This window comes from Eleutherodactylus coqui, chromosome 1 (assembly GCF_035609145.1).
Source record: "Eleutherodactylus coqui strain aEleCoq1 chromosome 1, aEleCoq1.hap1, whole genome shotgun sequence".
Taxonomy (NCBI): Eukaryota; Metazoa; Chordata; class Amphibia; order Anura; family Eleutherodactylidae; genus Eleutherodactylus; species Eleutherodactylus coqui.
In genome coordinates this window covers 311,999,455-312,025,950 of record NC_089837.1, presented here as the reverse complement: position 1 = coordinate 312,025,950, position 26,496 = coordinate 311,999,455, and the positions used below count along the sequence as shown (strand labels likewise).

At 42.2% G+C, this 26,496-nt stretch overlaps 1 protein-coding gene across 6 annotated transcripts in view; it reads left to right on the top strand.

Moving 5' to 3' along the window:
• Positions 1-26,496, top strand: part of THRAP3 (thyroid hormone receptor associated protein 3) — a 71,704-nt gene that overhangs the window by 19,184 nt on the left and 26,024 nt on the right. For 4 of the 6 annotated variants that reach the window (XM_066574967.1, XM_066574964.1, XM_066574969.1 and 1 more), the window contains exon 2: positions 10,827-10,993. In XM_066574967.1, coding sequence (XP_066431064.1) covers positions 10,866-10,993 — 128 coding nt within the window. In that variant the 5' untranslated portion in view covers positions 10,827-10,865. Of the gene's footprint in view, positions 1-3,994; positions 4,059-10,826; positions 10,994-15,384; positions 15,611-26,496 lie in introns of those variants that run through there. The other 2 variants (XM_066574965.1, XM_066574966.1) reach the window with 2 other exon arrangements.

Sequence of the window (26,496 nt, the reverse complement as noted above, 5' to 3'; positions counted from 1 at the left end):
GTAATGAATATACATTTGGTAATGTGTGCTACAGACTGATAATGTGGTGGGAATGGCAGGCCTGTGGAGTTGGTAAACCTCCAACTCCTCAATTTTCCCAGACTCTGACTCCTTTTCACATATGACTCATGTTTAAAGGAGTTGTCCCGCGAAAGCAAGTGGGGGTATACACTTCTGTAATATAAACTTTGTAATATACATCGTGCATTAAATATGAGCCAAACAGAAGTTATTCACTTACCTGCTCCGTTGCTAGCGTCCTCGTTTCCATGGTGCCATCTAACTTCAGCGTCTAATCTCCTTCTGAATGGGGCCGCTCGTGCCGGAGAGCTGCTCCTCGTAACTCCACCTGTCACGTGTGCCGATTCCAGCCAATCAGGAGGCTGGAATCGGCAATGGAACGCACAGAGCACACGGTGCACCATGGGAGAAGACCTGCGGTCCACCGTGGGTGAAGATCCCGGCGGCCATCTTCGCAAGGTAAGTAAGAAGTCACCGGAGCGCGGGGATTCGGGTAAGTACTATCCGTTTTTTTTTTAAACCCCTTCTGAGAAATCTCGTCCACATGGCTGGCTAATCCCGAGACTAGCGGCCGCAGGCGGATTTGCCGCACGGAAATTCCGCCTTGTGTGAACCCAGTCTTATAGATTTTTCTAGCGACTCTGCTTGCATTACATGGCCAAAATACGTGAGTCTGAGCCTTGTGATCTTGTCCTTTTCTGTTTGTTACTCTCACCATCCAGGGCATATGCAGCAGCTGTCGCCGGCCCCACAGCTCAAACGCATCAATCCTATCAGCTTTTTTCGCAGTCCAGCTTTCACATCCACACATGGCTATGGGGAAATTGGTGGTTTGCATTATCCTGCGTTTAGTTGCTATACCGATATCCTTACTTTTTCAGATTTTGCCCATGTTAAGCATCGCGCTTCACCCCAGTGGTATCCTACGTTTTACCTCCGGCATAGATAATAGATCATTTTCCAAAGTGTTGGCATTTGATTTGTAACATTTAAAATAGTATATCATTTATATTCTATAATCCTGTTAAAGGGGTTGTCCCGCGCCGAAACAGGGTTTTTGTTTTTTTTCAATAGCCCCCCCGTTCGGCGCGAGACAAACCCGATGCATATGTTGAAAAAAAAAACCGGATAGTACTTACCCGAATCCCCGCGCTCCGGTGACTTCTTACTTACCTTGCGAAGATGGCCGCCGGGATCTTCACACTCGGTGGACCGCAGGTCTTCTGTGCGGTCCATTGCCGATTCCAGCCTCCTGATTGGCTGGAATCGGCACACGTGACGGGGCGGAGCTACGAGGGCAGCTCTCCGGCACGAGCGGCCCCATTCAACACGGAGAAGACCGGACTGCGCAAGCGCGTCTAATCGGGCGATTAGACGCTGAAAATTAGAAGGCACCATGGAGACGAGGACGCTAGCAATGGAACAGGTAAGTGAATAACTTCTGTATGGCTCATAATTAATGCACGATGTACATTACAAAGTGCATTAATATGGCCATACAGAAGTGTATACCCCAACTTTGTTTCGTGGGACAACCCCTTTAAGGGTACATTTACATAGGTGAGCGCAATATCTGTCCAATAAACTCTGACAGATATCTACTCTTAAATGTCTGATTCTGGATGTGAACATAATACATTTTTGCTTAAAAAGTGCATCGCACCTATGTAATTGCAATTTTCACCCATGTGAAAGAATCGCAAATGCTTCCAATAGCGTACGGGACCTCGTTTGGGGTTTTAAATGCCGCTGTCAGAATTAACAGCAGCATTGAAAGGGTTAATAGTGGCGATCGGTCACGCGGCCGAAGGCAGCTATTGACCGCAGGTGTCAGCTGTAATAAACAGCTGATGCCCGCGCAATATGAAGAGAGGTTGCGCCGCAATTTCTCTTTGTCCATACCCCGACGCTGCAGGATGTAAATGTACGCCCTGGAGTGGGAAGGGGTTAAAGATGACAATTTTTTTTCTTCTTACAGCCGAAACTGAACAAAGAAAAACCACCTTAGCTTATAAGCACTATGTTTTAGGCCAAGAACAAATCTCTGAACTATTTTTAGATGCACTTTACGTTTTTCAGTACAATTCTGGAACAACATGTTGAATAACAAGCGCACATGTAAACCCAGTCTGAGTTCTAGCACAAAACTAAAACTCCATTGAAGTTCGTTTTAGGCCGCATTCACACCGTAGTTCATGCGGCACTGATCTGCAATCAGATTTTGAAAATCATCGTGGAAAAAATCTTAACATGTCTGTTCTTGGCATGAAAACTGCTCTGGGTGGTTGCATGCAGATTTATCCTTTTTGACTGCGGTTAAATCAACATGTTGATCTGCATGAAAACTTTCAGCAGTACTGCTTCTGTAATATGCCTCTGTAATATAGGTGCAAAATGTCACCTGTAATGCACTTCTGTGAAAGTGGCTTTAGGCTGTATTCAGCTAGTGCGGTTCATAAACTCAGCATTTAGCAATACATTGTCTGCAGGATAAAAACCATTGAAAGCCTGGCAAAAGTGTATGCTGTTTTTCTGGTGCAGTGTTAGGCCGCTCACACAGCCCACTTTTTACCGTGATTAGCGTGGCATTCCAAACGCTGCGGTACAACTACCTCCATTTATTTCAATGGGGCTACACAGACTAGCCCTTGATAATCACGGCGTTAGAAATGGTGTATGGCTGCTGTCTGTTATTTTTTTTATTTACTGTCTGAAAACAGCCTAGGGGATCACTTACGGGTGTATGTATCCCGTGCACGTTAACTACACAGTACACAACAAATATGCATGTTGACAAATATTTCATCCCTTGTGAAAACACCCTTCGGCCACTTACACCCTACAGTATTTTGCTTTAGTGTTTATTAGCCAAGAATGGAACCTGTGTAGAAAAACTACGAGTACATTCGCACAGGGTGGTTTGGATGCAGTAAAAACATCAAATCCGAATCAGAAAAAAAAACCATGCAGTTTTGCCAAATTTTGCAAATGTGACAAAAAATACACATTTTGTTTTCAATGCAGTTTTGCTGCTGTTCCTACGATATCCAAACCATCCCGAGTGAATGCACCCTAATGATTTTCATCTTTTCCTGTTTTTTGGACCCATTCTTAGGTTTGGCCTATAAATACTATTTAAAATCTGCACTGCATGCCAATTCACATATAGATTTTGGGCAGATTTTTCCTGCAGCATGTTGATAAGATTTATTTAAATCTCGTTCACTTCACTGCCGCTATAAATGCTGGGGATTTTCTGTATGAAGTGGTGTGGCCTGACCTGGCCCACAGGAAACCATAGCAAGACCAGGTTGCAGCCTGGCAATTTGTGGTAATCCATGTGTGTACAATGGCTCAGCCCTATATGGGCACCTAAGAAGAATAGATTTTAATTGCGGAAACCGCAATCGCCATCTGTGTGGACTTTCCATGGCAAAACATAGGCATTGAAAGACATGTCGTTTCGATGTATAATTTAAAATTCTTTTTTCTTCACACTCACAGATACGAATTGCATGTAACTGCAAGCGGAGGAAGAAAAATTGCAGCATGCTCTCTTTTCCTGCAGACGGCATCCATTGAAGTCAATGGAGGCGTCCGACCTGCAGCATATACGCAATTAATATATTGCCTATAGGGTTGCGGGTACCTGCTAGACATACAAAAAAAACCCCAACCTGTTCTGCGCATGAACGCCTGCGAGCCTTGGTGGCCATACGCAATTCAGGTTAGTGCTGCACGCAGGGTCACCAGCCGGGCTTTAGGCCCGGAATCTGCTGCAGGCCTTCCGCATGTGGGAATCTGATCCGCTCATGTGAGCCCGGCCTTAATCTGGCCCTGTGCCAGGAAAACTAAAGAATCCTTTGTGCTGTAATCCTGCTCCGTGGATAACCTCCGGGCTGTGCTGCCACTTTAATAGGTGGAGTTTAAACTCTGCAGATTTGCAAAAGTGTTTTGTAGATGAAACCAGGAAGGGAATTTGATCTTTCAGGATCTGCTAGCGAGGATCTCGCATCATTCCTGCTTCTATGTTCACTGTAAGTTAGGATGTTTTTTGTCACTCATCATATCTGTTTATCCAAATTGTGTTTATTGTGAATTCTTACTCTAAATTGTTGGTAAAAGAAGTCTCCTCTTCTAGCTATGAAATGCACTAGCTCACAGTTCCTTCATGCCTGGACTTTAGAAGGCTTGAACCCTGGTCACAAGCACTTAGCATATAGTACTGTGTGTATTCTCAAAGTACCTGATTGCATATTAAAGTGGAGTAGGAGTGTTTTTAATAGTACCTGTGCAAACTGATATATTCTGTCTCCTGCCTTTTTATCTTGTAAGTACAAAAAATATATGATAGGCACCTGATTGCCTTACTTGCTGGAGCAGTTCCTTTTGTCTGTGTTCACCTTGCTGCTCTTCTTTTATGTTCTCACGGGGTGTGACAGCGATTCAAGTCAGTTTGAGATTGTACATATTTTCTTTGATTTTAAATATTTTTCATGCATGCGTGTTTCCCTTCATATATGTTTACAATGTATAGATACACATTTCAGTTTATTATACTGCTTAATTAAGGGCATCTGTTACATGCTTTAAGCTAAGCTTATGGGCTGAAAGTAAGTGACCTGTCTAGTCTAGCCATTGGAAGAGTTTTTGTCTCCCATCTTTCCCCTGGTGTCGGCACTGAAACTCGCCACCCAATGCATTGAGCGGCACGGTGAATAGTGAACAATGGAAGAGGTTAGTATAACACTTGCATCTCCGGACTCAGCGGGTCACTTACTTTCAGCCCACAAACATAGCTCATAGGGCTAAGCAGGTGACCGTCTCTTGCACACACTGGATTTGCAGTAGATTTCATCCTTAGTGTTGCAATGGGTGAAATTTGCACTGATAAACTGACCTGCCGTGGACTTAGAATCTGCAGGTCAAATTACTTACATTTTGTCGCCAGAATATGGATGAGATTTTGAAGTTTTCTGGCTTTGTAAACTGCATGAATTTCATGTGTCTTTGCAAACCTTTATTTATTCTCTGCAACCGCGTATTTGCTGTATTTTTATGCAATCCCATAGGCTTTAATAGGTAATTTCGCTCCGAGAAAGAACAAAATAGGACATGCTGCGGTTTTTTTTTTTATGCACATAAAAAAACATGGCTGAATAACGGATGCAAGCCAATGAAGTTTATGCTGGCTGTATTATGCACATAATTTGGACAGAAAATACGCCTGTGTCAATTGGCCCTTAAATATATAAAAGCAGGTTTCATATTTCCCTATTCACTTGCAGCCAACAACTGCCCTGTAACAAAAGATGGTTTTCCCTATAAAATGCCTGTTTCCATGGAGCAGAAAATGTACGCAATGGGCATTCCACATTACAACCATGATAGAAACCTGTCAAAATCCGAGTCAGGTGTAGATTTTGAGGCGGTCTTTGATGCGGATACGCAGCATTCTTCAACATTTTCCACCTCGTGGGGACATATTTTTAGGCCACTTTGTCTTTTGCTGGCATTTTCATCCAAAAATTGTATGCATTTTTTGCATATGTCTGCATTCTTTTCCGTGTCACACCAGGCTATTTGTGCAAAAATGGTGAAGGAAAAAAACACCAATATTAAAAACGCAATGTTTGTTGGATGTTTCATATTTTATTATCTACCATCAGCAGTAGAGATGAGCTTGTGGTGAGCCTATCTGACAGACAGGCTCACCATGGAGAATCGTGGCATGCTGCGATTTGAATTCCACGAGTGGATAATTGATTCTATGATTCTCCGCTCGTGGACGTTGGGGCTGCACTTTCCATAGAAAGTCTATGGAAAGCATTCACTGTGTTACTCGCGGCCAGATTATTGCCGTGGGTAACGCAATGAACTATCGCCCGTGGACAGGCAGCCTAATAGCTGAGATTATTTTTAAAAATTAATAAAAATAAGCTGCCTACCAGTTAAATTCTGTGCCGCCACAACGGAAGTCACTTCTTTCTTTACTGTAGCCAATCGCTCGCCTCAGTACTCTTGTGCTGTACATGCAGGCATTATAGTTGAGGCTAATGATTGGCTGCAGCGGACTCCTGGATTTAGGGGCACCCCATCGCAGCAGCAAAGTAAACCAAGACTACAAGAAGCAGCAGACTGGTAGCCGGTGAGCAGTAGGGAATTTAACGGACAAGGATTTTTTGCTGTTGGACAATATTTTGAAGATCCTAGACCCCTTGTTTAAACACTGACATCCTTTTTGTAAACTAACAATTTTAGCACTTTTCGTTTCACATGTTATTTTGCTTGTTGTAGCGTTCTTCACTCTGCTGCAGGTCTTGAGGCTTTAGATAATTTGTAAACGTCTTTGTTTTATTCAAACCGGACAAACAGCATTTTCTTGCTGATGAAATCTGTAAAACCTTTAGTGTCAGTTACACTCCAGCAGGTCTGCCAGTTATAGCTGTGGTTGTGATGTCCCTTTACTGACGTGGCTTATTGCTGTTTGTTGGCTGTAACCCAGGAATCCTTTGCCCCCTCAGGCTGTTTGTTCCACCCAATGTCCCTAGGTGGGTGCCAGTGTCACTAAGGTATCCAAGTGATAAGCTTAAAAACAGCAAGTGAAAGACTGAACCTGTTTACCAGCTTCATTCCCGAGAGCAACGACCTCACAAATAGATATCTGCAGTGCAGCTGAGGGGGAGGTTTTCTGTTGGTTCCCCCCCCCCCCCCATCCTTAATTATGAACTACCTGTAGATCGTGCCCTGATGATAAACTTGTGAAATGTCAGCAATAAGATTTGTCGCCGACATTAAATAAGAAAATCCAATTCCTCCACAAGTGTTTTCAAACTCCAGTCCTCGAGGCCCCCAACAGGTCATGTTTTAGGATATCTTATAGTGAGAACCCCCATAGCAATGTCTGAGGCACAGACAATAATTACATAATATGTGCAATACTGAAGAAATTCTGAAAACCTCACCTGCTGGGGTGCATTAAGGACTGCAGCTAAAAAACACAATATTGTAAAAAGCAAGATAGTGTGAAATCTTAACAATATAAAAAATTAGCTGATATCCCGGCTTTGCGCGAGTTAATTTGGTTCTGGTGTTCACACGGAAAATCTTATGAAGTCGTGGTTACTTTAGAGATACCGAGGGAAAAAATATGTTCACCATTTTGCATAGTTCTCTGCGTTACCCAGGAAACACCACGCGGAGGCAACCATGCGACGTTACCTTTATATAAAATGACATCAGGAAGTGAGAGAATTAGATTACGTAAGTAAAATGTGGACACTAATTCTTTTGCGCTTAGAATTGAATAATGGAGTTGGGACCCATTAGCTTTTTCTATTTATGACATAATCTAGGCACGTGCCAAATTTCATGTTTCTACGACATCCGGAAGTTGGAGAATGAGTGAGGGAGGGCTTTCGTCTTTATATGTATAGATGATAGACTAAGCAGAGAGGAGGAGAAATTCAGGAAATTCCTCTGGAAAATGTATATTTTAGGACTAATGCCCATGGACGGATTTCTGCTACTTGTACATCGTGCATCTTTTTCTGCTTACTACAGCCTCCCTTCAAGGGGTCAGTTTCCTACAATAAATTATCATTTTGCTCTGATATTGTAATTACGTATATCTGTTACATTTGCATGGAAAATTTCATATGATTCCAATAACTTCTAGGGGAGGGGTTTAATTTTTACTGTATGTATGTGTGTATATGTGTATATGTATATATATGTGTATATATATATATATATATATATATATATATATAGTGTGTGTGTATATATATATAATGTGTGTGTATGTATGTGTATGTGTATATATATATATATATATATATATATATATATGTGTATAAATATATATAAATAAAATGTGTGTGTGTGTGTGTGTATATATATATATATATTCATTCATTCATTCTCCTGTGCTTTCATTCTATATGTTCTCAATCTTTAGGCTACTCTCTCTCCACTTTTTACCGCGATTAGCATGGCAGACCAGCGCTTACACGTTTCTACCACCACGATTTTCGCTGCCCCCTTTACACACAGACCTTTTTTTTTAGAATGGATACACTTTTTCTCACAGAAAACGTAATTATTTCTGGCATTTACAATGAGAAAACGCCAGAAATAATGCACCAGGGCTGTACCTCCCATTATGATAGACAGGTTATATGTCTACAAGGGGTTAATTGTCTCTATTTCTTCTATCCCGATTTGTCTGTTTGCAGCATTTGTTCCTGTGTGTGTACGGAGTCTGCCCCCCAACCCCTTCCTAATGGAGCAAAATCAATGAAAAAGCTTTTCCGTTTGCTTCCTTTTTTTAAAAAACCCATCGAAATCAAGTGGAGGGGGGGGGGGGGGGGACCAATGTTTGTTTTTAATTTCACTTTTATGCTCCCATTCGGGAACCAACAAATGGGATTGTGGCTAAAGCTCTAAAGGCAGATATGAGTGCGCCCTGTATAAAAGACCTATAGAAGTGATTGGCTAACCAGTGAGCGCATACAGTTACAATCCTGGAACATTTAAATCCTCTTCAGGTGGAGTTTGAATCTGCCCTTGCCCTTTCTCGTCCTGCGTATGAAGCTACATTGGGGGCATTTTAATGACCTCTGTGAGAGTTCATTCTTCCTGTGCGTTGACTACTAGATTTGTTTTGGTACAGCTGTGCTCTTATAATAACTTACAGGGAAGGGAGCCGGGATTAGTGGAGATTAGTTCTTAAACAGGTGATAGTTTGTAAATATTTCATGAAACACTGCTTGTAAAATGGACTCTTGGAATAAAAAGCGTAACTTGACTAGGGTCAGCTGTTAATTGTTTAACAGCAAACTAAGCCACTTGACAAGTGACAGGAGTATCTACGGTATCTGCTTACTTCTGCATAGCAGGCTTCCCTCAGAGCTGCCTCTACACATTCTGTAGTTTTTAACAAAAAAATACTTCTGCAAGCAGCACTAGTTTTTCTGCCTAAAGGACAGACACCTTGGTGGAAGCTGAAAGGAACCCCATTATAAGCCAATGGCATCTGCCACTACATTATCACTGTTCCCAGATTCCCCTGTCTGATCACCAAGGGTGTTACAAGCCAGCCGCATTGTGATTTGCTGATCACCGTGTCGGCGTAATTTGTAAATGGAGTTGTCTTGATGAGCAGATACTTTACATGTTTGTTGTTCTAGCATATAGTTCAAATGACGGAGTACCTTAAGAGTTTTCCCAATTCTTCTTAATCAGTCCTGTGAGAACCATAGTTGCGGCTTTTACTTACAGTAGTGTGATCATGAGTTCCTGTAGCGCTGGAAATACTTCCTAAACTTTACTGTGTTTGTGTGGTGGTCTATGAGGCTATAGAGGCATGTCGTAGGGCTCTCTGCACACAGTTATACATTCAACTCAATAAGCTCCCAAGCTTCCAGAATATTATCAATTAACCCTACCTATACAAGAGGCATGGAGTGCTGTATTCTACATAGAAATGTGAAACGCTGAACGATTCTCAACGATGATCTGCCTGTCTCCACAGGCTGCATTGGTGCCAACAAGCAGGTGATGTCACCAGCCCGATTGTTCAGGCAAACGGGAATCGTGCATTTCTTGTTGTGCAAAAGGGCCATAAGAGTCCTTGTACAAAGGCAGATGGTCATTATATTGAGTGTCGAATAACAGCCCTTAAATTGCATGTATATCTTTCAATTATCTGCCGTGTATTTGTTGTGTCCTTAGATGACATATACTGCTGAGATGGTTTTTAATAGAAATTGGCACATAATGTTAAATCTAAAAATGACATGGTATTAACTGTGGTAAGAAACTGATATTGCCAAAGATTAATCAGATGTTAATCAACTTGTTTGCACATGGTATACTTAAGAGATGAGGATTAGTTTGGAGCACTACAGAAGGACTGGAGCACTTTCAGGTTGCTAAAAAAAAATGAAATGGCTGGCATGCAGACAGAACACGGGGCACATTTTATGTGGACATTGTGTGATATGAAACCTTCCCAGTAATTTTATTTTGCAGTAACTTGTTGAGTTTTGTCTACAGATCCAGGCCTAATGGTGCAGTCACACGGGCATAAGCGAATATACAGTGCATTCACGGGCAGAAATACACTGTCCCCTTACGTTTTTCTGTCCATTGGAAAAAATTTTTATTTGCATAAATATTCACCCACAGAGTTCTAAGGCAGCAGAAATGCAGTCTTAGGCTCTGGCTCATGACCTGAAGGTCGTGAGTTCAATCCCCGCATGGCTCAGGTAGCCGGCTCAAGGTCGACTCAGCCTTCCATCCTTCTGACGTCAGTAAAATGAGTACCCAGCTTGCTGGGGGGGTAATAAAGTACTTGAAAGCGCTGCGGGATAAGAATACAAATAATGAGATTTATTTTTTAATCCAATAGTAGGAGCAGCATCAGAGGTGTAACATAGCAGTCCATATAATAAAGATAGCGACGTTTCGACCCACCCTCTGGGTCTTACTCAAGTTGATCATTCCCATTGACTGTTACGTTGTGCAATGCACACCAAGATACAACATACTGCATGTTTATTCATGTAACCGAAAGTCGTGTAAAAAATACACAGCTTTTAGTAAACCTGTGTTTTATACATGTTAATTTTTTTTTAAAATCTGCATATAACACACTGTATTTACAATAATGTCAATGAGCCCTTAGACTTTTTAGATTAAAAAAAAATGTATTTCTTCACTATTACATCATAGTAAAATGAAAAGTAATAAATTGAAGTTTTATTCACATCATTTTATTGACTATACTTTTCAAAATTCAGTTTTAGATTACCGTACTGGGACTGTGTGGTATTTGAAAGATGTCTAAAAACAAGTCAAAGTCCAGGTCGGGATCATCCCGCTCCATATCCCGCTCAAGATCTCGTTCATTCTCGAAGTCTAGATCCCGGTCAAGGTCTCTCTCTCACTCTCGCAAGCGGAGACACAGGTAATTGTTTTCTTTTAAACTTTTTTTTCAACACAAGTGCAAGTTCGTGTTTATCTCAACACTATATGAAATATTAAAAAATGATCATTGACTTCAATTCCTTAACGTTGTGTCCTGCTGCTTATTACAATGCACCCTCACATTATAGTTTTAATTCTGGGTCAAGAACTACTGCTAGTTTCTATGTTCGCTGTTTTCTATTTTACACAATTTATAGTGGAAAATACAATGGAGCCGTCTTCAGGTCATATCCAAAGATGGGGTTTTTTTGTAGTACGGGCGGACGTCTGTATAGGACATGTGACACTTGTGATAAGAATCCTCTATAGCAGGGCTTCTCAAAAAAAAAAAATAATAATTTTACCACCAATATTGATGCCTGGGATTCATCCTTGGTTGTAGTCCATATAATCTTTTTATAAAAAAAACAATACCCCTCAATTCATATTACAGTTTAGTGTTTATTTCAATGCTCTTTGGGTAAAGGAGTAAGAGTTTATACAGGCAGATGCATCATTTTACTTGTTCAAACAAGAAATATTTCAGTATTCACATTAACTGTATAAGTGAATGAGAACGAGTGAACAAGCCAACAACATTTTTTATATGCCTGCATAAAGTGATCGATGATCAAAAAGTAAATTATTTATCTTTCATCGTCGATCGTTGGCTACGTTTTACACTGAGCGATTGTATCCATTTTCACTACTTCTCAATGATTTTTTTTAAAAACTTTCCGTGTAAAAGGGCCTTAAGGCAGCGGTGGGGTGTTAGATACTGTCAAGTCCTAAATGTTTTAACGTAGTTTAAACAATAGGTCATTATATGGCAAGAGATTTCCTTTAAATTGAAGTACGCGTCATTTCAGCTGCTATTGCTTAGTTTAGAAGTAACTATTATTGTTTTGAGTTATCATTTGGTCTAAACGCAAGTGAACGACCAACAAGAATCATTCACTTTTCAGTCGTTGTTCATTTCATACAGATGTAAAATCTTGGCTTATTCGCTAATAATTCGTTTTAAAAAGCAATCGTTCAGTCCCTTAATTCACTACTCCGGGACTGAACCATTCTCATTTGAACAAGCCAATGATGCCTCTGACTGCACAAGTGAGAACAAGTTAGCAGTGACCTCACTTGCTTGTTCAAAGGAGAATCTGTCTAAGGCCTAGTGCCCACGGCCGGAATTCCACAGCGGAAGATAGCGTGACGGACAGCTTCTATTTACTGCAATGGAAGCTGTCCGCGCGCACACCCGCGCCAAATAGATCATGTCGCGGGTGATTGCGAGCGCTTTCACGGGGCGGAATTCCACGGTGGAATTCCGTACCGTGAGCATTGCGCTATTAGGTTCTGAACCTAATAGCAGCAGGGCAACGCCGCGGATTTCCGCCCGTGGGAATTAGGCCTAAAAGGAGCATTAGTGCCCCATACACAGCGCACACAAGAGATCAAAGGCAGCAGCATGGAGTGTCTTATCAACACTTTTACTACTGGATTTATACAAATCTCTACTAAAAAAATATTCCTGATCTCTTGTGGTTTTGATGCTGGTCCCTGTACCTCCCAATGGGCTGACACTTCCTGTTCTGTAGAAATCACTTTTCATAGTCATTCCATTCTTATCACAGGCAGGATTACAATGAGAGCTGCTCGATTATAGAACTGGAAGCAGATAATATAGCATCATTTTCAATTCGTCACAGAGGCAGAAAAGTCTATACACAGCCCTTCTCAGAATAGACAGAAAGATTAAAACTTAATTTTATTAAAATAGTTTAAGAAAATCAGGGTACATACACTAGACCAGTGGTTTTTTTAGCTCCAGTCCTCAGCTCCCCGCAACAGGTCATGTTTTTAGGATATCCTATAGTAAGAACACCTGTTGCAATGTCTGAGGTACTGACGATAATTACATCACCTGTGCCATACTGAGAAAATCCTGAAAATGTGACCTGTTGGGGGTCCCTGAGGACTTGAATTGAGAAACACTGCCATAGACAGTCGCCGCCTGTGTCCCTAGGTATGGACCAGGCATGACCAATGTAAGACAGACGGACTAGTGTACGCACTCAGACAAAAAAGAACAAATTCCCCCTAGGTAGTGGATCTCTTCCAGATGGAAGATATAAGATCAGGCCTTCTAAAATCCGAATATGCCCTAGTCTACCATAAAAACTACAGGTCTTACCTCTCTATTTTTTATTTTCTGCATTTAAGAAAAGATTTATGCAGGTCGATCGTGCTTTTTGCTAGTTAAGGAGACTATACAGGAATGAGCCACCACCTAGTTATTGAGCCTTACAGCTGGGTACTAGTATAGACAGGCTGTAGGTCTGTAGAAATTTATAACCATAGTATTCCAATTCAGGGAAAATTCTAAAGGGTAGCTGCACCATCCGCTGCCTTTCTTAGGTAAGAAGTGTCTCCCCCTCTCTTCCGTTGAACATAAGACTAGGAATAAAATTAAAGAGTAGTTGCACCCTTTGCTGCTATTCGAAGTAAAGGAGTGTCTCCCTCTCATTATTGAGGACCATGATCGACAATTCACTATGCTACTTCAATGCCATTATGCTTCCCTGAGAGAACTTGTGGGTGGTTCTTCTCCTTAAATTTTTGGATATCTGTCCTTGATATTAGCTGCAATAACTTTTTGCAGACTAGTTCAGACAAAATAATTTTATGTCTGCTCTGATCCAATGATACCGTGTAGGTGAGATACCCGAGATCTCCCTCACGGTTATAAGTCTGTACCATAGGCTCCCTGATTCCTGATGAACCGCAAAGATTGCGGGGAAATTCTTCAAACTACAAACATGAGCTCCTGTGAATTACGACCTACAGGTTTCGAGAATCATTAAACCTGAGCTCGAACCATAGAATTTTCTCTGCTTCTGGCAGAGATTTCAATTATGTACTAGAAAGTTGGATCACACATTACTGCTAGATATGGTGGGGGATTCTCCTATACAACCAACCTATCTGGTCAATCGGATTTAGGCAAGCATGTTATTCGAAAACCCCAGGAAGTTTTACTCTATGTGGGATAAACACTTCACAGCGGCCTTCGGACTTTAGAAGGCCTGATCTTATATCTTCCATCTGGAAGAGATCCGCTACCTAGGCGGAATTCTTTCTTTTTTTTTTTTTTTGTCGGAGTGCATACACTTGTCCATCTGTCTTACACTGGTCACGCCTGGTCTATACTTGGGGACCCAGGCGGCGACTGTCTGATGTATGTACCCTGATTTTCTTACACTATTTCATTACAATTTAATTTTAATCTTTGTCTATTCTGTGAAGGAGGATCATTTACAATAGGTGATGGTTACAGCTCACCTCTCCTGTCCCTGCACAGTGACCAAACAGGTCTAGGACACTCTCTTAGAAGTTAATAAGTCGTCTTTGGGTTTCTATGGCCAGTATTTCATTCCTTTTTAATTTGCTCTAGTTCTACAATTTTGTACTTGTACCAAAACTATATAAAATAACTTGGACAACCCCCTTCAAATATGATTGGTTAATTTGGGTCTGAAACATGGGTGATGCATTAATGATGTTTTCTGTGGAAAAGTTTAAGACCTGAAGGCTCCACGAAGAGTTTGAGTGGGCGGAAAAATGCAGCAGCAAATGCTCTAGTTTTTAACTCATCACTTGCCTCTTAAAATCCACTGCTGTTGCAGCCGGTGATTACGTCCCTGACAAAAATGGCCATGTGACTGATACAGCCAATTACCCACTCCCGTTAGCCGGTGAATAGCTGCTAACGTGGCCCAATGTCAAGTCCCTTCCAGGAAGTGAGGTTCAGAGTGGACTGGGAAGCCAGTGAGATGGCAGTGGTGGGGGAGCGTGGAGGGGCTACTATTGCAGGCTGCAGTAGTTTTTGAACAGAACTGTTCCCTTTAAAATTCAGAGTAAAAATGTTTGTCTGAAAGCCACCTGATGCGGAAGTTGAAAGTAGCCCCTCGTAACGAACATTTTGTAGGTTTAGTGATTTAGTGATTATCAGTGTTTGCATATTGCGGAGGTTGAATCAGATGCGCTCAGCTGTGTTCTAGCACATTAAGGGTTAATGTTCACGAGGTACATAAGGGATGCAGCAGAATCCCTGTGAGACACGTGTGCGTTTAATTGAATCTTGCGGGTGGAGGCTCAGCTCCCTTGAATCTGCCATTTATGTCAAGTGGTTTAAATTGATAGTGTCTGTCCCATGTGGGATCTGAACTCGCTACTTGAGTTTCGAGGCTAGTTAACTCCTCCTCATAGCTGTGTATTGTGTGACATGTCTTAGCCGTACTGTGAAAGTTTCTGTTCTTTATTTGCCAATAGCTGCTAAAACATCGTCTTGGCTCAGGAAGCCGTTGAAATTCTCTCCTCTTTCCTGCTTGTTTTTTTTTTGAGTGGGGCTTCACTTTTATCACTTCAGCTGCTCACAGCAGAAACCTCATCTATTCTCCTGGGCACGGAGAGACAAGCAATGCTCTCCAGGGTGTATCTTCAACTATCTATGTTTCAACTTGTAGCTTTAGTTTAGATCTCAGCAGCAGCTCAGCTCTCCAGCACATGATCTTGCTCTGATCGTAACACAAAAGTTGAATCCAATGAAATCGAAGAAGAGGTAAGAAGAACTGGGATTTCATATGATGCCATTTAATCCAGGTCTTCCAATTACGGTTCTTGCATGTAGCAGTACTAGGGGGATTAAAGGATGTAGGTATGATTTTTATAACGAGTTTTGCACAGCCCCTTAGTAAATCTCACTGCATGGAAAAGTCATGGATCCATGAATATTGATCTTCGTAAGTTAATTTTGTATTGAGATTATCTCTTGTGGCTGTATATGTGTGTAATGTGAGTTTTTATAAGCATTTTTAGATTTGTTGCTTTGTTTTTTGTAAGTTCTTGCCGTTCTGAGGGTATTGCTCTCCTTCTCTCTGTGTAATGATTGTGCAGTCTGTAAATCTCCACTGATATTCAGTCCTGTTCACTTTAAAGATGTTGTTCTCAATATTCTTGGACACAGAAATTAGTCTATATTTAACTTGGCTGTAACAATCTCTGGATTCGTACATAAAGACATTTTTGTCAGTTCTGTATATTTTGGCAGTCTTCCCTGGCGTGCTGTGCTTATTGTTTCATGTTATCTTCTATTCTTTTAAGGAATATCACCTCCTCAGCTCCTTGGAACTCCACTTTAATAACTGTAGACTTTGTAATCCACGTGCCATTTATTCTACTTGGTTAATATTGTGTGGTGGCCTTATAATAGTGCACATTTTATGGCAGTATTAAATTGGGTTCTGATTAAGACCGGCATATTCTGCAGCAGGCTATTAAGGCCACTTTTTCTTTCTTTACACTTATACGTTTAGGACTAGCGTTTAATGGCAGTCCTGATTGTTTTTACTTAAAAGTATTCTTGCACATAGCTTGGTGCTTAGTAGATCAACTTTGGCAGCATTTTTTTTCGGCCCGGAGACAGAACCCTCCTGCTATGGAAAGTCCTGGAAGCAAAGTTCCTTTTCTTCCACGTAGAACTGGACATGTTAACTGTTTCATGGTTTTTGCCTTACAACAAGTCAGTCAGAATCCTACAGATCTCCTTACGCTTAATTAAATCCGCTTTACATTTGAGATTTCAGGAAAAATTGTAATTTGAAAATCTAAAAAAAAATGGTTTCACAGTATTATGGGGACAGTTATAGAGTAATTCATGTGTGTTTATTCTGGGTCTGGATGCTTGGGAGTTAAAAGGCACTTTTGTGAAAAAACTTTTATATTTGCATATAAGGTGGCTACTAATGGCCTTATAGAAATAAAGTTGCTGTGTACATCAAGTGTTTTGCAGCAAAGAGTCCAGAGTTGTTTTTTTTTGTTTTTTTTAATCGGTTTTTATTTTTCAGTTTGAGTGCTTATAGAATGCCTCCCCTCCTTATTACATGATTGCTGAACTTATTGTTATGACAGGACCAGAGAAATCCTAGGAACAAGAAAAAAACCCAACTAGGAACAAGCAGTTGTACACTTGATTTCAACACCATCCTACCGCAGAGATTTGGCAGTAGAAGTCTGGTGTCACAAGGTCATTTTCTCTGGTTAATGGCGATCTATGAAATGCCCACAAACGGTGCAGCTTTCCTAATTTGTTCCCTCTTTGGTTGTTTTTCTCGCATTTGATGCATTTATTTGCGTTTAAGATGTTTTTCCAAATTATGGTCTGGATATGGATACCTGACTATATTTTTTTTCTTTTTTGTGTTGAGAAAAAATGAAAAGGAGACTGTATAAAGGAAGCTTATAGCTGTCCTTCGAGTGCTCTTCATTACTTTTGTAGTAAACCATCAACATCACGATGTTTTGTAAAACCCTGTCAGCTTACTGCACTTCTGTTGTTCAGATTCTGCATTGAAAACTTGAAGAAAAAATATACCAGTGCTGGTTTTGCCCCCATTTCTAAGATGTGAACGCAAGCAGTTGTGATTCCACTTTGGCCTGTTTTGTATCTTGATGACCAAAGGCTTTTCAAATTTTTTTTTTCATTGTGTTCCAGGAGCCATAACTTTTTAATTTTTACGTTGACGTAGCCCCATATAAGAGCTTGTTTATTACAGAAGAAGTAAATTTTTTTTTTTTTGTTAGTTCTTTTTTTAATGGCATCATTTTTGGATTATTATTACAACAATAATTTTTTTTTAAAGTGGGCGATTGGGGATAAAAAAAAAAAAATTGTTGCCACTTTTTTGTTTTTTGGATTTTACTATTTTTGTATGCAAACACTTTTGTGTGGGGGGGAGGGGAATTAAGATTTGCTTTAGTTTCGCCGCATTCCTAGAGCCATAGCATTTTTATTTTTTCTTTGACTGAGCTCTATGAGGTTTTTTTTTTTTGGCTGGATCAACTCTATTTTTCATTCATCCGATTTTTGTCAACCTGTAACATTGATTGATTGCTTTCTATTCCATTTTTTTTCTAGAGGCAACAAAATCTACAATTTTGGCAGATTTTTTTTTATTTTTAACTGCGTTTTGCCGTGTACTATAAGGGCAGGCTCACGGGATCGTAATTTTGTATGTGGTGAATGGAGTCAATGAAAGCACATTGATGTTCATTGATTAATTCCGTGTAATGCATGCGTAACAAAAAGTGCAGTGTGTTCTATTTTATCATGTATTACTCATGATGGTTCTATATGGGTGCGTGATAAACACCGTACAAACGCAATTACATTGCGGTGTTTATACACAACGTCTCTATGTAACAGCAGAAAATAAAATTTTAAAAAATGAAACCAGGAAGACTGCACATGACAGTGTGTGAGATACGCTCTTAGGCGCAATTAAAAATCGCTGCAATACGTCGGCTCACACAGCAGTAAAACGCTGCGTTGTACACACATACGTTTAACACATGCTCATGAGCCTGGCTGTAGTAATTTAAATTCTGCTGGCCAGTCTGATTTATTATCTAGGGGTGTTTTTTTTTTTTTTTTTTTTTTCCCCCCCCCTCTCCTTTCTTCCTTCTGCAACTTTCACTATAATAGATCTTTAAAATTATATAGCTCTATCTGATGTATTATCTGAGGGTGTTTTTTCCCCCAGCTTTTACAAACACACACATATATATGTATGTAGATAATCGGGGATACATAAAAATATGTATTTATTTCTTTTGTCAATGGTGTGAATGGGTTGTTTTTCTCCTGCGGGATGAGTTGTACTTTTTGATAGTACCATTTGCTGATCCATGTGACATTTTGATGACTTTCTATTCCATTTTTTGTAAGGCTTGATAGGCAAAGCTAGCTATTTTCGTCATTGTGTTTGTTTCATGACTTGTACTGTGTGGGTTAAATGTACTATTTTTTTCTCTGGGTTATTCTGAATGCAGCGATAGCACGTGTGATTTTACATAGTTGGGGAAAGGTAGGGGTTTTGGCCTTTTTTATATTTTTCCCTCCGACATCATGACAGCATACACCTGGAGGTTGCTCACCTGCAGACCTGATGGGACAGGAAGAGGCAGAACATAAAAGGCACCTCCCCTCCACCAAACACCAGTGCTTTTCCTGTCCCTCCAGGACAGCAGCGGCAGAGCTCCAGCGATGCTGTCCCATGCCGGAGGTTCCAGGACTTACCGGTGAGCGGCGGCATCTCTTCTGGCAGCCCCGGTTGCCCCAGTGGGAAGTACCTCATCTGGGAGCTAACCGGGGACTGCGTGGGCCTGGGTCCAAGGACGGGCTTTCCGGCACCACTGCGGCCGTCATTCAGGCGGCGGCCGCCATCTCTAAGATATCATCTTCTGGCAGCCCCGCTTGCCCCAGTGGGAAGTACCTCATCTGGGTGCGAACCGGGGACTGCGTGGGCCTGGGTCCAAGGACGGACTTTCCGGCACCACCGCGGCCGTCAACCAGGCGGCGGCCGCCATCTCTGGGTCCCGGCTGTAACGGGCGAAACACAAGGAGTGTGACGTGACGCCAGACTCTCCGCAAGAGGGCGTGGCCTCGATGGAGCACACAAAGGGGACGTGGCCTGGCGCGGCTTGGCGCCAGATTCAAAATTTAAAGCCCCTGCACCAGGCGGCTGGTGTTTTTTCTTTTCACGCTAGGAATCGATTCTAAGGACAGGAATGGATCCCACAAGTGCAGGATGTCGGCCAAGAGAGGACCCAGAGAATCTCCAAACTGTAAGTGGTCCTGTGGGCCAACCTACAGACACCTGCACTACACTTCCCTTACTAACAGAGCTCTCCCTTGTCATGTACGACAGGGATACTCAAAAACCTAGGGGGGCTAGGAGAAGTAAAAAGCGTCCAGTATGCTTACAAAACTTGACGACTCCTATTCTAAAACATTATGCGCTTCCTGCTCAGTGAAAATTCTGCAGGAAGAAAAATCTTCCCCCATGTCTGAAATCCAGTCAGTTGTCCGGGAAGAAACAGTCCTACCTCTCGGACCTCCAACCAGGGCCCTCAGGGGCCACAAGAAGGTCTGCTCCGGCAGTGTTAGAGTCCGACTCTGACATGGCAGAAGAATTCGATCTTGAAGATCTTGGAAGTGTCGCAGGGGGAGAAAAAATACCTCGTTTTCGAAAAAACGCTAACAGAGAAACCTTGCACTGTGCTGGACGTCATGTTGCGAGTCTGCTTCCACAACGTAAATCTACATTCCCTGTAAATGCCACACTTAAACCATTGATCCTTAATGATTGGAATTGTATGGATCAAGCTCCGTTAATTTCTAAAAGAATTTTAGGAGTGTCCTTTATTTGCAGACAATGAAGTGGCTATCCTTGCGGAGACGCCAAATGTTGACACCGCTATCTCTATGGTGTCTAAAAGAACTGGACTACCATCTGAGGATACGTCCCACTTAAATACTCCATGGACAACAAAGTAGACATAACTATGCATAAGGCTTGGTCCACGTCCAGTTTCATTATAAAGCTAATACTGCAGCCACCTTGGTGGCTCGCTCTATGGCGGTTTGACTAGGTCAGCTTCTACAGTCCGCTTCGAAGCCCGCGTGGCAGCCCTATCCAACACGGCCAGGGGTAAAGTAGTGGTCAGGAGACATAACCTCCAAAAATAGGTTGTGTACCCTACCCTTTCGCCGCGGCTAGTCATCAGACCCCGCAAAAAGCGCCTTCATTCCATGTCCCTCGTCTACAACATACGTGGGGAAAGGAAAGACCGGAGGAAGCGGTAAGGCTCTTACTGTTGTCCCTCAACCTGCATCTTTATGCCCGGTGAGCAGAAGATTAGTTCATTTGTGCACTAGTTGGAGAAACATAGCTACTGACGGTGCCTACCACATGCTGGGAAACGATCCTAATGACAGGAATCGATCCCACAAGCGCAGGCCTGGTGGCGGAGGGGTACAAGATTTGAGCTAGAACCCCGCCCTCCAAATAGATTCATTTTAACCTCGGGGGACTGTGTGGGCCTGGGTCCAAGTACGGGCTTCCGGTCCCACCGTGACCGCCATCCAGGCACCAACCCTAGAGCAGGCTCTACTTAAGGGTGAACAAATCGTGCTGGATATCGGTGCAGTTATCCCCATCCCTAAGACGGAATGGGGGAAAGGGTTTTACTCCCCTCTCTTTCTGGTTCCCAACCAGATGGCTCCCACCGATGGAGACTATCAGAACCGCAACGCCCCTGATTAGTAGGGATAACGTTATGGCTACGATTGACATAAAGGATGAGTATTATCACATCCCCAATTATGTCAACTCGCAAAAAGTTCCTAAATTTGCGCTGAGAATGGCGCCTTCCCTTTGGAATCTCCTCTGCTTCACGGATCTTTTCCAAAGGGGGGATTGAAATGGTAGCCTTTCTGTACAATCGCGGGATTATCATCATCCCCCATCTGAAAGGGGGCATAGCTCAGTAGATGGTTTCCTGCTGGTGGCAGATCCCCTCACTATTCTGAAGTCACACTGGGGGTCCACACTTCAGCTATCTAAGGCTCTGAGCTGGATCATTAATGATTTGAAATCCAACATGGATCCGGACACCAGGAAAAAATTCCTAGGAGTCATTTTGGATTTTCGTCTCCAATGTTCATCCCTTCCTCCTCTAAGGAAACAGCTCATTCTAGAGAATGTTCTGCTCTATATAAAAAATCTACAGTTTCAATAAGAGGCGATGCGGATCCTGGGGCTAATGACTTCATGCATTGGAGTGGTTCCCTGGGCCCAGTTCCACAGCTGTGATCTCCAGATACTTATCCTCCAGAATGGGGACAAGTCAGTCCTCACTTGACAGGACAATCCCTATTTCCACTAGGGCTAGATCCTCACTGATGCCAGCGCAAAAGGGTGAGGGTTTGAAGGTGGCCATATACAGGGTACATAGGACCCTCATGAGAGATTCAGGTTATCTAACGTTAGAGAACGTAATGAGGTTTGGGAAACCCGACGTAGCCTGCAAACCGTTTAGGGATGAAGCATGTGAGGATTTTTTCCGATAACATGATGGCAGTGCCACTCATTCGCCACCAGGGTACCACCAGGAATCCTCTACTTCAGCATTTGGCGGGAAGGTTCCTTCAATGGGCGGAACTCACAACTAAGTAACTGTCGGCCTTCCGTATAAAAGGAGCCGAGAATTCAGTCGCGGGCTTTCTAAGCAGGAAGAAAGCGGACGCAGGAGAGTGGGGACTCCATCCCGAAGTGTTTAGCCTACTCGGGACAAATAGGGGGTACCCGAAATAGTTTTGTTTGCGTGAAGCGCAAATACCAATTGCCGTCTTCTCTTTTCCCGAGACTCGGAGAAACAAGCCTTAGGCACGGGCGCCCCCTCTCACCCCTGGGTTTGGGGATTTAGCTTACGCTTTTTCCCCTTTACCCCTGATTCCGCTACTCCTAAGAAAATTACTGCGGCCAAGGCTGTCAGTAACGTTAGTAGCACCTTATTGGCCCAAAAGACCTTGGTTTCCTCTCCTGAGATCTGTCAGTGGGAGAGCCTCTCCATCTTCCGTCAAGACTGGACCTATTGCTGCAGGGTCCTCTGCTCTACCCGGAGGTTCACAAGTTCAGGCTTACAGTCTGGATCTTGAACGGGTAAAATCCTTAGAAAAGGGTCTATCATCTAATGGGGTTTCCACTATGTGCGAGAACCTTATGCCCTCGACGGAAAAGATTTATTCCAAAGTCGGGGAAAAAATTCTCAGAATGGATGGGTCAGGACATCCAATCAGACATTCGTAAAAATTTTAAATTTCGTCCAGGCAGGCCCGGATAAAGGGTTGAGTCCAGATTCCCTCAAAGCCCAAGTAGTGGCTTTGAGGGCATTCTTTGATCTCACGCTTGCTGAGCACAAGGGCATCAGGAAATTTCCTAGAAGAGCGAGTAGACTGCGTCCATTCATAAGGCTGATGGTGCCCCCCCTGGGATCTGACTATAGTCCTTCAGGCCTTCTGCGATTTTCCCCCATTTGAACCTATTAGAAACCTATCCATCGCCTTGCTGACGTACAAGGTAGCCCACCTTGTGGCAGTTATGTCGGCTATGTGCGTGGGTGAAATTCAGGCCCTTTCGCAAAGGGCCCCATATATGACTATGCACCCTGATGAGATTGTATTCTCCTTAGACCCTTCCCTCCAACCCAAAGTCTTGTCAGAATTCCACGGAGGCCAGCCAATAGTCATTCCAGCCTTTGTCTAAATTTTAAAAACGAAAAGGAGCAGAGGCTCCATAATCTTGACGTTAAATGAGCTGCATTAGCTTACCTTGAGGCAACGGAAAGTTGCAGAAAGACTGACAAACTTGCGTTCAGTTTCAGGGGCAGTCCAAAGGGAAGGCCACTTCTAGAGATTCAATAGCCAGGTGGCTCAGAAGAGCCATCCAGGAGGCTTACAAGGCCAAGGGCATTCCTCCCCCAGAAGGTTTGAAAGCCCACTTCACTTGGGCGGTGGCATTTTCCTGGGCAGAAAGAGCGCACGCCTCAATCGAACAGATTTGTAACGCAGCCACGTGGACTTCTAGTCATATGTTTATTAAACCTTATAGGCTGGACATTAAAGGATGCAACCTTCGGGAGGAAGGTGCTTCAAGCAGTAATCCCCCCCTAAAAAAGCCCATGCCAGTTATTTGGTATTCCTCCAGGTGTATGCTGTCATGATGTCGGAGGGAAAACGGAAATTTTTCTTACCGATAATTCCCTTTCTTGAAGGCATCATGACAGCATACGGGCTCCCCCCCTACCGACATGGTTACCCTTGTTTGTTTAACACATGAGGTAATGTGTATGCTTATGATTTCTTTGTCTAAGGTGTGTGTTGCCAATAAATCACACCTTCTGGTTAAGTATACTGTCTCTGTGGTTATTTGGAACGCACTGGTGTTTGGTGGAGGGGAGGTGCCTTTTATGTTCTGCCTCTTCCTGTCCCATCAGGTCAGCATCATGACAGGTGTATGCTGTCATGATGCCTTCAAGAAAGGGAATTATCGGTAAGAAAAATTCCCGTTTTATTTGCAGAAGCATGTATAACATGTAGTAGTATGTGGACCTGGTTGCCAGGGCTGGTTTTGTAGTTGCTGTAGCAGCCTGGTAACCAGCATTTGTTCAGTCCTGGCCTCATTTGTTTTATGGAAAAGAACAGTTAAAAACAGTGGAAAGTACTGCTTTGGCTGTTGTAAGCTGCCACTGTTTAACCCCTTCCCGCTCCAGGGCGTAAGTTTACGTCCTGGCAGTGGGGTACTTTCCACAACAGGGCGTAAACTTACGTCCTGAGGATAGCGCGAGATCACTTATGATCTCGCGAAATCCCACAGCGGGAGCCGGCTGTCAGTCACAGCTGGCCTCCCGCTGCAACAGCAGGGGTGCTTCGGAGATGCGTCCCCCGCTGTTAACCCCATCCCTGCCACGATCTATGTAGAAGTGCTCCCTCTGTGAAGTTGCCGGGCTATGGCGTCCTGTAGTGCCATAGCCTATGATCACTGTATGAGGAATAAGGCAGGGCAGTAGACTTGCCATGCCTTATCACAGCAATCATCAGTACTGTGCTGCAAGTCCCTCAGAGGGACTCGCATTGTGTAAAAAAAAAAAAAAAATTGGAAAAAATGAATAAAAAAGAAAAATGTAAAACAAAAATTAGCATAAAAAAAAATTCAAACCCCACATATTTGGTATTGTTGCGTCCGTAACGATGCATACAATAATTTGCACATGCTTTTGACTGTGCATGGAAAAAAGTGTTTAAAAAAACGCTAAAAAACTGAGGCAAAATGCTCATTTTTAGCATTTTGCCTCCCTACAAACGCAATAAAAGTGATCGAAAAGCCGTAATGTACCCCAAAATGGAACCCATAAAAACTACAGCTTGTCTCGCAAAAAATAAGCCCTCATTGAGCTCTGTACATAAAAAAATAAAGTTGCAGGACTTTGAATGCAGCGATTTAGAAAAAAAGAAATTCCAAAAAAAGGGTTTTTATTGCAGAAAAGTGGAAAAACCTAAAAAAAAATGTAAGAATTTTGATATCGTTGTAACTGTACCAACGCTATGCAAAAAAAAAAATTCTATGGCAGAATTGATGCGTTTTCTCTCCCTGCTATCATATACTATGTTGTAAAACTTTTATTTATTTTTTTTTTATATGTACCCAAAAATGGCATTGCTAAAAACTACAGTTCGCAATGCAAAAAACAAGGCCTTATACGACCGCATCGACGGAAAAATAAAAAAGTTATGACTTTTGAAAAACAGGCCCTGTCATTAAGGGGTTAATAGCATTGGTCAAGTACTGCTGGCAATAACGTTTTTTACCATCTGCTTTACGTAGGAGAAATACATGCCTATAGCCTTATTTCAGCACAAATGTTAATTGAAATCTCCGCCTGTGCAGATAACATGCTACATTAGTCATGACTTCCAAATGTGGGGAATCTCCAGTAAATCCATGAATTGCTGGGAACAAGTTCTTTTACAAATGATCGTTAAATCACTTGAGTATTGTGGGATTTGGATGATAATTGGGAGTCTGTTTCTAAATACCTCATACAGAAAAGGGAAACCATTTAAAGGTTGCAATACTAATCTAAAGAGGAATTTCTTTAAAGCAACTCCTCTGGTTTCAGGACAGAATTCTGCCCCAGACCAGGGGAGGGGATGGTATATTACCTACAGTTTTCTGTAGGCCCTGTGATCTGCCTTTCCAGGTCCTGTTTTTGGCAATCCAAGATGGCCAAAGTGATCTTTAAACTACCTAATCCACTCACTGCATTGGGCTGATTGGTCAGTGCTAGCCAATCAGAGAGCATTGTACAGATAGGTTAGAAAATTGTAGTGCCCATCTTCGACTGCCGAAAACGGTACCTAAAGCCGTCTGATTGGAGGGATAGCATCGAACGTTGAACTGCAGGTATTATACCTCCCTTCCTCTCCAGTCCCAGAAAAGATTATTTTTGCTCCAGAATGGTAATTTATAGTTAAAGCAACAGCAGAAGGTTCGGGGCTCCTTCAAACAGTCTTCTTCCTTCTTGACCTTTTGTATGTTCATTCTGTTTAACCATTTTATAAAGTACAATCAGATAGAAGAAGCAAAGATAATGAACACCTGAATACAGGAAACATGAAAGGAATAAACGACTCCCCTCCTACTTTTCTTGGTTTTCACAAACCATGTTAAATAAATATAAGCATCTATGCATCCGTTTTAAGTTCAAATTGTTAGGAATAAGCAAAAATTCTGGATACTTTTGACTAATCTCACTAAGTGCGTTATTTGTGTTATACACATGAACAATATTTCTTTTAAATAAATAAAAATGTATTGAATTAAGAATATGAAAGGGAAAAAAACTGATGTGGAGAGTGAGTGTAGGGCAGACACTGTATGTCTAGTGGGAAGCACTCGGATAATCCTGAGGATACTTAGAAGCTACTGTATAACTCAGGATTTATATTGATCATAGCTCCTATGCAAACACACTAGTAACTATGAATTGGAAGACATAGGAGTAGGCAGAAAAGTAGGGGTGGATTAATACTGAAGTTCCTCAAGA